Genomic DNA, 14641 nt, shown 5'->3' with positions numbered 1-14641 from the left:
AGGTAAACCTTTTGTGTGCTTTCAAACATTTGGAAATTGGGTAGCAATGTAAACATGTTATACAAGCTGAACTGATGTGGCTCTATGACTTCTGTTTCACCATGAGGAGGAAGCTGAGCCACAAAAGAATGGACTGACTGGGACAAAGGGGCAAATCCTAATTTCAAACAATAACAAGTCCTTTGTTGCTGCTGATACCTTCTCAATTCTTTTCTCTGCTTTGATTTTTTGTTCTATGCTTTGATTTTCTTCCTCTGCATCACAGAATGAATGAACAACTAAACAACAACTTAAACACCTCTTTGAGTGTGCTGTGTAGAGTCACTAATGCTTTCTGAAATATGTAATTTCCAAGAGCTCTGGTGTTCAGTGATTAATGCTGAAGGTAGGCAAACATCTTAAAAAAAAGTTTGATATTTAAAAGGATTTTAAAGCATTAAGCAATATAAATTTCAATTTCTTTTCCAGGGATGCAATTCAATTTTTTGAAAAGTTACGTGTTGTGAAGTCACACAGAGGTGAATCTGCCAATAATGGCACTTAGCATAATGCAGCATTGTCATTTTATTTTTTCTCGAAAGCATCTGAAGACCTTTTGATTTTTCTTCCAATTCAGTATATTGTCCTTCTACTCATTGATCTATATTATATATATAGTTGAAGTATAAATACCACAAGAATTAAAACAAACAACACCATTTTCCTCAGACTGTCTTTCAGAGCTAATACTACCCCTTTTCAAAATCATGATAGAAATTTACTCTATTATATTAAAATTGTCAACAACGGTACAAAACCCTGGATATAATGCATACACATATTGGCATAATGGAAAAAATATTTTAAGAGAAAATTTTCACCTTCATGTATATTTGTATTCTGATCAAAACTAGTTAATTAGAGAAATAACAACAGGTACATTAAATTCAGCAAAGAATCCACACTTGCCTGTTCAAAAGTATTCTTTTGAAATTCTTCAAATCCAAAAATATCTAATACTCCAATTTCAAACACCTGGTCACTGGGGAAAAAAAAGATATTACAGATAATAAGAATTCAAGCAAGTGAATAATACATCTGTTGTTTCTGACAGAAGTATTTCTGTTGTAGGACAAAAGCAGTCTGTATTTCAAAAACATGGATGAAATACACAAGCAGACCATGTACAGAATAGAATCAAAATTCTACTCAAAACCTATTATACTGAACAGAAATAAAAATGCAGGGTTCAAGATTGCTTTAGCAGCTATGCTAAAGACTAAATTTGTAAGAGAAGGAAAAAATCTTGACTTCTTAAAGTCCAGTTTCTAAGGATATAGGTACCCATTTTCTGACATCAAGGACAACCATTTCAGGGCAGTTTCAAAAATGCCTGGTTACACTCAGTTATCCTTTCCTGTTTATATTTCTTTGGCAGCTAGGATTGCTTCTACAACATGTACTTCAAGGGAAACCTGTTAGTTACAAGTCCTTCCCTGTGTCATCATCAAGTAGAATTTCTGGGCTCAGGCTGCCCAAGAGGTTACATGTCCCAGGGGAAAGAAAGTCGGGGGTCAGGCCTGAAGAAAGCAGATGTTCCTTCTCTGTATAAATAAAAGAGTAGCTGCTGGTGTTGCATCTGATTTGTTGTGTGTCACTGCATGCATTCAGGGAAGGAATTTTATTGTGGCCAGGTGGAAGGAGTGGAAGTATCAGGGTAGAGCAGCCACCTAGGATTTGGACAGAAGAAATAGGATAAGGACAGAGGTATTACTATTCTGTAGTTGGGACTGAGTCATTGTAAGCCTGATCTGGAGAGGAAACTAAATTCACTGCAGTGAGCAAAACGAATATTTTGGGATATTCTGTCACCGACTTTGCAACAATAATATGGCAGACTGATTGTTCTGAGATCCTTCCATTTTTTTTCCTCTATATTCCAAGTTTCCTCTATGTCTAAATCTCTGCCCATATCAGACTATAGATGTAAAGGAGAAAAAGGTGAACCACTGTTGAAGGACATAAATATGTTTCCATTGCAGTCATTGTAACCCCCTACCATGCCATTAGATGAGGATCTAGCCCTCAAAATAAATTCCTGTATAGCAAACGAAAAAGTAAAATCATCTGAAAAAACCATGCATATTATAAAACAAGCTGGGAAAAACAATCCTCAGGGGCAAGCAAAGCCATAATCAGAAACCATGCCCAAGAAGTTTGTCTTCATTTCAAAAGCACGCTAGTTCAATGCACTACTGATTGTCACAGGACTGGCTGTGTGCATAAATGTCAGACATGGATTGTTACATAATAAATCTAGTCCAGAACGGCTTTGTTGGGCAGGGGAGGTTATCGGGAGGTCGATTAGCCTCCAAGGGAATTTCTACAAGAAAAAGCATAAAGTTGTATCACCACATCCATCTCTGGCAATGAATGCAATTTAAATTGGGTTTTAAAATGTAAGCCTCATTCACAACTGCTCCTGATTAGAGATGGGGGGGTGTACATTCCTTGTCAGAGCAAGTTTTCAACAAAATCTGTCCATTTATAGAAAAAAAAAATTTAAAAACAAACTACTTCAGAGAATGAATATTGAAAATCCAGAATTTTTATGTTATTTAAATTAGTTTTGGGGAAAAAAGAGAAGCTTGAAATTTTAGAATACTTTATAGGTTTTCACTCTCTTTTTTTTATTTTCTTTTTTTTCCCCATGTGTATGTAGCCTTCCTTGTAGGAAGGCAAACCACAAACTGCTGTGTAGCATTGTACAACAGCTGAAATACTGCATTATATTTCAGAATTTTTGAGAACTACTTAATACAGACAAAACAGCTTATCACTTCTCTGACTGAATTAAATTCATAATTTGAGACTGGATTGTTTACATCCCTGTTGAGTCTGTGACTGTTATTTTGTCAAATTAGTCTCTCTTACTTTCCCTCAAGGAATATATAAACATTTGCATTAGGAAAAGACCAATACAAACTGACTTAATGAATTATTAAAAGTCAGGCAAAATGGGAACCTGATCCTAGCTTCCAAAACTTTGGGTAAAAGCCTTAGCGCATTCATTATCAAAACTCTGATATTTGTGACAAATGTACTGGCTTGCAAATATACTGGAGATACATTTGTTGACAGAAAAATATGTAGTCTCAGTGTTTTCATGAACTCCTCTTGATAATTTTGGTCCAGTATTATTAGGAGATGCACACACCATATTAAAAGAGATGGAGGTTTTACATAATTAATATCTTGCCTACGGGACAAGTAAAACAGCACTAGTGTCTGTATCCTCTACAACACTGACATTTTACTATTACAATGTGCTTTTTATGTGAAAAATCTCTTCAACCATGATAGTAATTTTCTGTATTAAATTATGGCTCAGATTTTGAAAACTAAATAACAACTGACAATGCAACATCCAAATTAAAAGCATTGCTTTATATTTGGTTGCAAATTACTTTGTTCTTTTAATCTTTCATCTTGTCTTCCTCTTTTTCATATCACTTTTCTTGCCAGAAGGAGGGTGCATATATCTTTCTACTGGCTAGCTGTCAGTCATATTAATTCCAGCAAAATTACTTTCCTTAAATAATCATAGCAGAGATTCCCAAGGCAAAATAAAGCATGAATGATTGCATGTTAACAAATGAAAGGACATGTCACCAGGGTCTAAGAGAACAAATATTAGAAAAAGGCACTTTTTGTTCTGAAAGATTTTCTTATTTTCTTATTTTATGGTTACTAATCATCACCGACGTATTTCTTCATTGTATTTCAGATATTGAATATTACTATGTATAACTAAAAGAATTGTGGTTTTAATGGGGACTGAAACTTTGACTTCAAGTTTGAAAATATTTCCCAGAATATAAAGTAGATAAAAGGAATTTGCTGTTGTTTGAAGAACTTTTTTATCTCTTATATCAGCACACTGGTGTAAATACTTTAAAAAAAGCATGGATGTTCACTATAGGTCATTTTGGTTTTCTGATACACAAAACAGCATTTCAGCTTACAGTATTTTACAATGTCTCCAGCTTTGCCTTTTTTTCCTCAGAACATTTCTGTAACGATATCCTTATAGGAAAAGAAATACCTTTTTAATCTTGTACACTTAACAACTATATTATAAAGAAACTACATAAAAATTCCCAGCAACTCCTAAAAACAATACACATACAGAAGACATCCTGTCTGATAATCCACCACCTTGGCAGACATCTTTCCATTCATCAAGAGATGCTCTCAAACCATTTGCCGTTCTTGGCAAGGTGAACAAAACTCCCTTTACAGTACATCTACCCAGTGCTTCAGACAAACCTACAGAATGTTATTTGTTCCCTTTTATTTCATTGCAAATGGTTCTTAGCTCCAGAATCCATAGGGTCCATTCCTTTTGTTATCCTTTGCAATCTGCCAGCATAGAGCAGTGAGATGAATCTGTTGCGGGAGGGTGATCTAATGCAACTTTTAATCTGCCCAAGATACAACAGCTCTTGCTCTTCCTCCAACTGCTGCCAGTAATGAGAAAGGCTTATGTCTGATCTGGATATACTGGAAGTGATACTGATTAATGAGGAAATATTTCTCTGATTAGAGGAAGTATATAGCCTAGCCTTCAAATGAGGTCCTTCAGAATCTGAATTAAAAAGCCCTCAGTTTTCCCAGGGGAACAGATTATACCTGTTGTCACAAACACAGTTCTTGAAGGGAAACATGCTGAATACTTCCAGTTGGATATGTTGCTCTTCATCTCAAAAAATTATCCAAAAAATTAATATCTGAAATCTTTGAGGGAGATTTTTCAGTAGTCTGAAATTTTTGCTGAGCTTTGGTGGCATTGCCATGTCTCTCAGGTATCTTTCTCAACAACTTTAATTTTTATTTTAATATTAACTTACCCAGGTGTGAGTGGTGCATATAGAGAAGGTGGCCGGACATAACAGAAGGAAACACTGGCTCCATATCTGACAGACAAATTATTTGAGTGGCTTGACAGTTATGGCAGGAAAGAAGTATATTTGCCACTGGACTCAAGATCTATAGCTCTTTCATTAGTAGCACATACTCTTCCTCAGCTCTTTCAAGTGAAATTTGTTCTGTGCTTTAAAAAATGGCATTATCTAGTTAAATGAAACACTGGAAATTATCCAGAACTAAGCAGATTTCAAATTATGATATTATGCACCAAATTATATTAGATGTTTTGTAGTTTGTTTTAAAGACCTCTCTACCTCCAGATATAGAAACAATTCTCATTATGCTTTGGGTTCAGGTTCTGAACAGGAAGTTCCTTTCCCTCCTTCCTGCACTCCCAGCACCCTTCTACTGAGTTCAGTAATAGATAATAAATGTTTTAGGGTTTATTTTCTGTTTTTGTTTTTTTTTTTCTGAAGTTAGGAGGATTTCTATTCCAGAGTATAATGTTCTATAAATCAGATAATATATTAAGAATTTTGTAAATGAGACATCTGAGGTTATTCCTTTGCCCAAATAAGTGCTCCTAGTGCTACTCTTTGGCACTACTTGAATTTTGATGGATATGAGTATACAGTCAGAATATAAAAGCTTTCAGAAACTACCTCTTTAGAAATAAACTGTATGCTCTGTGTACAATAGAAATCTATGCCTGACCTGGTGGTACAGACAGAAAGCATGACTGAATGTCAGCTTTCCTTCTTTGTCTGTAATGCTGCCACATGAGATTCTCAGAATGGGTCAGGTTGGAAGTGACCAAAGTGGGGTCATCTGGTCCAACCTTCCTGCTCAAGCAGGGTCATCCCAGAGCACATGGCACAGAACAGTATTCAGATGGCTTTTGAATATGGAGTCTCCAGTGACGGAGACTCCACAGCCTCCCTGGGCAGCCTGTTGCAGTGCATGGTTACCCACACAGTAAAAAAGTTGCTCCTCATGGTCAGGTGGAACTTCTTGTGCATTAGGTTCTGCCCATTGCCTCTTGCAATGCTGAGCAGAGCCTGGCTCCAGCCTCTGACACCCTCCCTTTAGATTTTATAAACTGAGATTAGGTTCCCCTCTCAATTGTCTCTTCCCAAGACTAAACAGGCCCAACTCTCTCAGACCTTTCTCATAAGAGAGATGCTCCAGTCTCTGAATCATCTCTGTAGCCCTCCACTGGACCTGTTCCCGGAGCTCCATGTCTCTTTTCTCTTGAGGAGCCCAGAGTTGGGCACAGCAGTCCTGATGTGGCCTCACCAGGGCTGATCAGAGGGGCAGAATCACCTCCCTTGATCTGCTGGCACTGCTCTTCCTGATGCACCCCAGGACACCATGAGCTCACCTGGCCACAAGGACACTGCTGGCTCACTGCTGGCTTGTTGTCCACCAGGATATCCAGGTCCTGCTCCCCAGAGCTGCTTTCCAGCAGGTCAGTCCCCATCCTGTCCTGGCACAGAAGGTTGCTCTTCCCCAGATGCAGGACCCTGCCTTTGCTGAATTCCAGGCATTTCTTCCCTGCCCATCTCTCCACCCTGCTGAGGTCCTTCTGCAGGGCTGCACAGCACTCTGGGTTATTGGCCACTCCTCCCAGCTGTGTGTCCTCAGTGAACCTCCTGAGGAGACATCTATCCCATCATCCAGGTCAGGTATGAATGAGTTAAACAATACTGGGCCCAGTAATGGACCCTGAGGGTGACTGCAAGTGGGAGGTCTCCAGCTAGACTCAGGCCCTCTGGGACCTGCTGTTCAGCCAGACTTTATCTACAAAATATTTATCAGCTTTTTATCAGTTTTATCTACAAATAGAGAAAATCTTTTCTAACTAGCTGATAAAAAAAACCCGTCTTAAACTTACTAGCAGGCAAGGAACACAGTGTCTAGATTTTCTCAGGGATATATATAACTAATTAGCTGTTTTCCATGAGAAATGAAACAACAATATTTCACAAGAATTCACACGCATTCTTAAATCTCCATAAAGAAAAAGCCGTCTTGCAGAATGAGTCAGGAATTGTTAAAGCATTACCTTGAATCATTTCATTACTCATTTGGATCATCAGATCCAACTTTGCCAATGTGCAATCAATTACATTGAAATGCCACATTAAGGCAACCATGAATCTACAAAACTGAAAATCAGCATGGTTATCTGACTAAACTTTGAAGAGTTAGGAGTCTTAGTAAGAAATTCACCGAGACTATCTTGATAATAATAACATCAGTAGAATGGGAAATCATTATATAGATGAGTGAAGATAAATATCAATAATTAAAAAATTAATTATAAGCACCTGTGAGAAATGTTATTAGCTTTCTTCTAATCCCACTCTAGGGGCCAATTATGGCAAAATAATTTCCCCACAATAGATTTTTTAAAAATATTATCAGAATGAATAAAGTAAACAAATTTCAGATCTTGCAACCAGTCTAAACTAGCATGTAGGATTATAATTTAGTTAAAACTGGACAAAATTATAAGTTTTTTATAAGTTTTTTATAAGTTTCTAAAGGTGCATTATCTTACTTAACACCAACATTAAAGTTCTTGTTTTATACCTATTGAATAGTATTTCAAAGTAATTAATTTGCTGGATTAGGCAACACTTTTCATTTGCTGTACTTCATACCTTTAGAGCTTGGTCTTTGAAGTTTTTCACAGAATCATCTCCCCTTTGCTTAGATCTAATGATAATAATTCCTTTTATTTTGCCTAAAACCTGTAACAAGCTTTTTCTTAGTAAATGTAAATCAATATTAAAGACCAAAATAAAGTATTTCAACCATAAAAGTTAAACATGGATAACCAGCTTCCTCAAAAATGCCAATAAAAATGCTTCTTTTAGAGTTACTAAGCAAGAAATCTAATTTTATTGCTTCATGAATTCTCACTGGTGTGATGCAAGTACAGCTAAGCTGCCTCACAACAGAACAGGAGAACTGAGTTAGAAACCTTATTCCAGGTTTCTGATGAAGGCTTCATCCCATCTGATCAGTAGTAGTTCTGTCAGTTTCCAGCTGGGGAATAAAGTGTGGCCCAGAATGTATCAGACTTATGTAGTCACATAAGTAAAGGTTTTTGGTGGATCTTTCAGCAGAGGTTCATTAAAACTGCACCAAACTGGAGATATAATGCTGCTAACTGATAGCTGCTCAGATGTATTTGAAGTAAATCTGACCCAATAATCACAAATTCATTGCAGTAATCCAACTTGCATCTAGAACTATTCTATGCCTTGATTTACTCCTCCAGTTTAAACAATATGATTAGGCTGGACTAAAAAAAAAAGAAAAAAAAAGTGCATGTGGGCTACTTCAACTGAGGTTGAAATATCAGTGGTGAATGATGATCAACCTTATTTCCACTTAAAATAAGCTACTTAGCTTCAAGTTTGGAGAGGGAATGAAGCTGGTTTTGGCCTGATAAAACTTAGCATATCTTGTCAGTACTGCCAATTAATGCTGAGCTGGTTAGCTTTCTATAACCAGCCTAATTGAAGAACTGTCCCTTTTCAAGCATAGGTCTAATGTGTGGCCAGAGGAGACCTTTGCAAATTCCTCATTTCTGATATATGGAACAGCTGTCCTGTTTTAGCTGGGACTTACAACCTCACACAGTCTTCAAGTTACCTTATATGTAGAAATAGTTTCACTGAGAAATATTTTCACAAGGTAGAGGTCACCTCTTCTACCTAGGGATTACACTAAAGGGAGACTACAAGGTAGACAATGTACAAACAACTTTGACTTTCATTATCTGAAGATCCTATGATATCTAAAAATATAGGTTTATATTAACAACAGAAGTACACAACACCCTATTCTGAAAGAATGTATAATATCAAATTGTAAAATTACACACTGAAAAATAATTTCAAATAATTTTATTTTTAATATATCAATTCTAAATTTCTTTCTCAACAATCACTACAAAAAAGCTCACTGTAATTAGAAATGCCTTAGCTGGATTCTTGTCTGTCACAGACATGCACTGAGCTAAGCCTCTGTTCCATAAATCCCAGGAATGAATGAGGAAGAATTGTGGCCTTATGTTACTGCCCTTCCTTGTTATATAGAGAGTATTTCAAATTTGGCCATGGACTGGAAAATTGCCCTAGCTTAGTGTCACAAACAGACAAGAAAAATCATTCCATGTTACTTCTGTTTGTTGTCAGCAGGAAGTGAGATACTTCTGGTGGTGTATATATAATGACAGATAAATTTTAGGTGCAGAAAGATGAGTTACTGAGGCATGGTACCTTTTTCTCTTAGCTACACCCATAGAAGAGAAGAGATTTGTCACTAATTGGTCTATGAATAGGAATAAAAATAAGATTGTGAAGTCATCAAACTCTAAAACAGGGTACCTTGTCCTGTGCAGCCATAGAGATATGATATAAAGAACACAAATTTATGAAAGTTCCACATCTGCCATTAATGGAATACCATTTACCAGTGATTCCAAGCCACTTTTATTTTATGCTCATGAGAAAACTCAGCTGAGCGTTTGAGCTGTTGAACTTTGATTAAGTCACATGCATATGATCATCTAACTAGGTCTACTGTCTTAGCTAGTTGCTTTGATTCCACTGAGATTTCGGGTTTTTTGTTCCTTTAATTTGTTTCTTGACTGCTCCACTGATGCACATTAATTAGCATTCATTTTTCCAAGAAGCCATGCTGGATAGCAACAGCATCAAATTTAGAAGATGCCAACCTAGAGAAAATTCTTAGAACATTTAAATCAGTTAAGTTTAAACTTTCATTTGCAGACCTTTGAATAAAACTCTGGTTTTAATACCCTGTGCTAAGGTCACTGTTTTGGGAAGAAAGAACAAGTATGTTCTGCATTAAAAAAGCACCAAGCAACATTTTCCATGTTGAAAGACTTAGCTCATTCTGTATTGCCAAATCCTAAAAGGCTATTAATTGCAACCACCAATCTAGATTACCACATGAAGTACCACGGCCCCCTATATAAGCAAACAAATAAACATATATGTTACAGTAGAAACAGCTAGAAGGAATAGCCAATGCTTTAAAGATCCAAGCATCACTGTCATGCTATTATAAAATTCTTTAAAACTTTATCAGAGTCCATTTAATTCCACCATTTAAAGGAATCATGTTTCTTTTAGGGTTCTGAATTTGAACAGATAATGGAACACCTAATAGTTTCCATTGGCACTCCTACCTGCCACTCTCATCTTGATTTTGAAGGTAGCAGTTGATTGTGTTGATTAAAAAGCTAAATAAACGACCATATAGAGATTTTGCCAAGAGATCCCGGTAAAAATCTGCAATCTCTATAGTGTGCCTCCGAACAATCGTGTCTCCTAAGAGAAAGAGCAGAAAATGGAGATGAAAGTGTGCTGTAAACTTTGCCTTAAGTAATTTTAGTTACAGTAAATTTAGATACAGTTGCTTCTCCTTTGCCAAACATTTACATGGTGCTAGCTTTTTCTTCTGAAGCCTCCAGTGCAAGATGAGAAGACTGTCAACACTCAAAAGATTTTAAGTTTGGAAATACATGCCTTTATACTTTGTTCAAAAGAAATGTGTATGAGTACTACACAGAACTAATATTTTACTGAAAATATTTTTTTCAGTTTTTTTTCCCTAAGACACTCCTGTTGATTACAGTTCTTACTAATATTTTCTATTAATATCTAATCTGCTATCTTGACACACTTTTGTAACATTAATCAAGTTAGGAGCCCATCAGCATCACAGTGTGAAACTGCTTTGTTCCATATTACAAAGGCATTTCTAATTTAGTGGCCCAGTCTGATTTACTGCATGGCAGATAAGCCTACATATTCCTCAGAGGGAATATTTACAGGACCATACAAGAAATAAGAAACAAAAAAAATTGACAGCTTTTAAATTTTTTAAATCAGGAGGCTCAAAATGCCACCAGGTCTGATCTATGAGAATGTAAGCTTGGAGAAGATTACCTTTAAAATACTGAACATCAGTTGTTAAGGCTGAAGCAAGCTCATCTGGTGAAACCTGCAGCATCCCTGCCACTGAAAGGAAAAGAAAATGTAAAGAAAGACTGATTTAGGCGATACTGCATATTTCATTTTTTACAACAGATTTGCTTCTGCAGATTTCTTTTTGAATAGTGAAAGAATTCAAACATTAAAGAAAAGGGTGCTGTCACAGGAGTAATCAAAATTAACAAAAATATAAAATAGGATTACTATAATCAGTACTTTGTGTATTAATGTATCTGTATATGACATTACAGCTTTCTTTCCCCTTCAAAGACAATTTAGGGCTTTCCCCAGGGTTTGGCAGACTTTCTGTGGTATTAGAGTGAAGGTATGCTGCTCATTGACATTCTGTATCCATAAGCCACTTGGAGGAGATTTGTTACTGACCAAGAAGGCAAACTTCAAAGCAAAGAAACATGAGTCCCTTTTCAGACATAGATTTTGAATGTAAGGAATTCAGTTCAAGGCAAATTGTTCAGCTGTTGACAAGCAGTGCAAAAGCATTTCAAAACAAGACTGAACAAAGTGCACTGTACAATTTCTTTTGGCAAATGATAGCATTAAATATGACATTTAATTAGCTAATTTGCAATACTGGCATTTTAATTCATCCCATAAAAAACTGTAATTTATGAAACACCCAAGTCAATTGGATACTGTCTTCCCACAGTAACTTATGAATTTTCAGAGGTCATTTCTTTTTGTGTCCCTGGAATTGTGTTTCCATCTGTCGGTGGAACAGCGCAACTTCCCTGCAGTGGGACCAGCAGGCAACGCTCCGAGGTCGTGTCCCACTGACCTTGCTCCAGGAGCTGCAGGTCTGACACAAACGCTGTCTCAGCATCTGTCAGGGCCGTGAAGCGAATGTCTCCAAGATGCAGAATTGCTGAGAGAATCACAAACAGGTTCTCCACCTCCTGCATATTTTTTTCAGAATTAAAGATAAAGAAAAGATCTGTTGGACACACCAGTGAAAGGCAATGTTTATAAAAAGATAAATTCTGTTAGTTTGGATCATCAGCATTTGATAAGTTGAAAAGCATTCACATTTGAATTATTAACAGGAAATTTGAAATCAAACTGGAACCTAGCTAGGACACGAACCAACAAAATTACTTTTTATTTCCTTGTTTTAATGTCACATTAACCACTGGTTTAAGAAAGTTTTTCCCAATGTGATAAAAATACTGAAATATCTTTAATGGATGCACCGTTTCTGCAAGAAATAAAACATATGTTGTCCATAGAGAATTTCTATTGAGACAATTTCTGTATCTGGGAATAGCAAGTTTTTTTTTTTGCCTCAGCCAACTGAATTCACAAAGTGTCCAGCTCTATAGGTTCCTGGTATTAAAAGCTGTAATTAAGGTCCAAAAGAAACAAAAGCAACTTTCCTTACCCTCACACTTTCCCTCACACTTTCCCTCTGAGATTGTACACTCTTCTGTGATGTCTCAGATTGTGAAGCAGCTATCTTTAGGGGCAGATTTTTTCTGACCTGATTTTTATCATAGCAAGAAGAAAACTAACTGTCTTCAGTTGTTTTGGTTGGTTAATTATATTTAAAATATTTTTAAATTCAAGGAAAAATATGATCTATGGAATATAAACCTTAAATCCTAAAATAGGGAAAGCATTGTTGTTTTGGGAGTTTTTCTTTAAGGTCAGTTATATAACAATGGCACTTCTTAGAATGGTAAAACAAGAAACCTGATATCCACTATAACATTACATGGCATTATGCACAGCAAAATTAATTGATAATTCTTGAAATATTTTTTTAAAATAATATTTAGAGCCTGATTCTGCTGAAACTGCAGAATTGACAGTGAGAAATATCACTTATCAGAATTCGCAGACTAAGATTATACATGTACTACTGATGAAATACTTAGCTAGTACATCTTCTTTTTTTCAAGTTTTCTTCTTCATTTCTTCATGTTATTTCTCTGATAAATATGCCAGTCATCAAAGGACATTAGAAAAGCTTATAGTCTTTCTGGGATAGACTATAGCACCTCCAGTGCTGTTTACGCAAGTTTGCTTTCTAAACGACACTTTAAGACAAGAATGTCAATCTCTTACTGTATGAGAGAGGTGTCAATAGTGCAACAGTGTATTTCAGTATTACATGGTACCAAAGCTGAAGATTCCAATATATACAGAGAAAAAATCCAATATATACAGAGAAAGTCTGAACAAGATAACTCTTAAAATAGAAGAAGTTATGCTAATATAGCATTCAAACTAGGGTGCTATACTCTGCTTCTTGGGATGGTGTCTCAGGCAAGATGAAGTGGCACACTGGCAGTGCAGACTCCTTGCTTGTAGGTTAACTTGTTCAGAACTGGTTTGGGGATTCCTGTGCAGCGCTGAATGACAGTGGGCTAGGATAGCTTTTGATTGTGGTAATTTTGGTAAGGTCTCAGGTATATTTTACATTCCAGATTCTCAAACACTTTATCATTGTGCAGGATGCATGTTTCCCCACCATTAAAACAGTGGTTGGTTTTCATAAACACTAATGTTCTTTGGATGATAGATTAATGACTGCTAAGGAATTTTTATGTAGTTCTTCAAAAAGATTATCTACTCTAGCATTAAATGTAGCTAGGTAGTCAAAGAATGATACATACAGACCTCTTCCTGTACCTCAGAAGTAATGGGTAGAAATTTTAGGAATGTGTTTTATCTACATATTGCCCTCTAACATTCAACACAGGAGATCAGCCTGCAGTACTTGAGAGTTTCACAGATGTCTTGTCCCCTAAATATTATTCTAATGCTGCCTGAATACAGACCAGCTTTCAAGATGTTGATACTTTTCTGAGAGGTGACTTATTTTCAAGAATTCTGAGTCAAATGAAGTAGTGGACTCAAAAGAATACTGTACATGAAGCATTTTCAGACAGCTACTACAGGCTTATAAATCATGATTCATTTAGCATTCATTTATTTACTTATGGGCTGAACCTTATCAATTTCTGGATTTCTGGGCCTCTTGCTGGGCCCCTCCCTGGGGGTTCCCCTGTCAAGGGAAACCCTCCTGGAGCAGTTTGGTGTCAGGAAAAGGAGAAACACAGCACTCTTCTGGTCTTCAGCTTCTTACTTATTGTTATCTAAAGTTTTGCATGCCATCTATACCAGACTCTGTGCGCTGGAAGAGCACCACAAAAATGGCTAGTAATAGCTCATTACAAGGTCTTTTAAGACTAAACTATCCAGTTAAGAGCTGACACCTAGGTTATTTTCCCTTTTAACCCAATAACTGATCCCTTGAAGCCCACAGCGTGGACTTTTCTGTCCAATTACAGAACATCACCCAAACCATGAAGAAGGAAGAAGAAGCAAGAAGAAGGAGCTCAGGACAATACCCTATGTCCTCCATCTTGTTCCCATCTGCAACACACTAAAAATCCCAAAACCTAAATTTCTCACCCAAGTGACATACTACACTACTCTCTATAATCTCTTTCACTATTTTGTGGACTCTAGTCTATCTTGAAGCTTTCTCCGTGAATGAGGGTCAAAGTCAGTGTTTCTCTGGGGGTCAGAACCTCTCAGAGCAGACAGAGAAATATTCCCTGTGCTCTAGGTTCCCACAGAACCCCTTCCTCAACAGAACAGAAACATTCATGAAAGAGTAAGAGAGATCCACCAAACTGTGAACACTGGGCTTAATCCAGAAGTGTCTGTAC

At 36.6% G+C, this 14641-nt stretch overlaps 1 protein-coding gene across 5 annotated transcripts in view; it reads right to left on the bottom strand.

The window, feature by feature from the left end:
* The window catches only part of MYO16 (myosin XVI), a 357892-nt gene that overhangs the window by 107966 nt on the left and 235285 nt on the right, over positions 1–14641 (bottom strand). For all 5 annotated transcript variants that reach the window (XM_036381446.2, XM_036381432.2, XM_036381447.2 and 2 more), the window contains exons 18-21: positions 11743–11860; positions 10902–10973; positions 10139–10280; positions 949–1021 (exon numbers count right to left, since the gene is read on the bottom strand). In XM_036381446.2, coding sequence (XP_036237339.1) covers positions 949–1021; positions 10139–10280; positions 10902–10973; positions 11743–11860 — 405 coding nt within the window. The remainder of the gene's footprint in view (positions 1–948; positions 1022–10138; positions 10281–10901; positions 10974–11742; positions 11861–14641) is intronic.

This window comes from Molothrus ater, chromosome 2 (genome assembly GCF_012460135.2).
Source record: "Molothrus ater isolate BHLD 08-10-18 breed brown headed cowbird chromosome 2, BPBGC_Mater_1.1, whole genome shotgun sequence".
Classification (NCBI taxonomy): domain Eukaryota; kingdom Metazoa; phylum Chordata; class Aves; order Passeriformes; family Icteridae; genus Molothrus; species Molothrus ater.
Note: the sequence above shows the minus strand (reverse complement) of the source record. Positions and strands in the feature narration are given on the sequence as shown.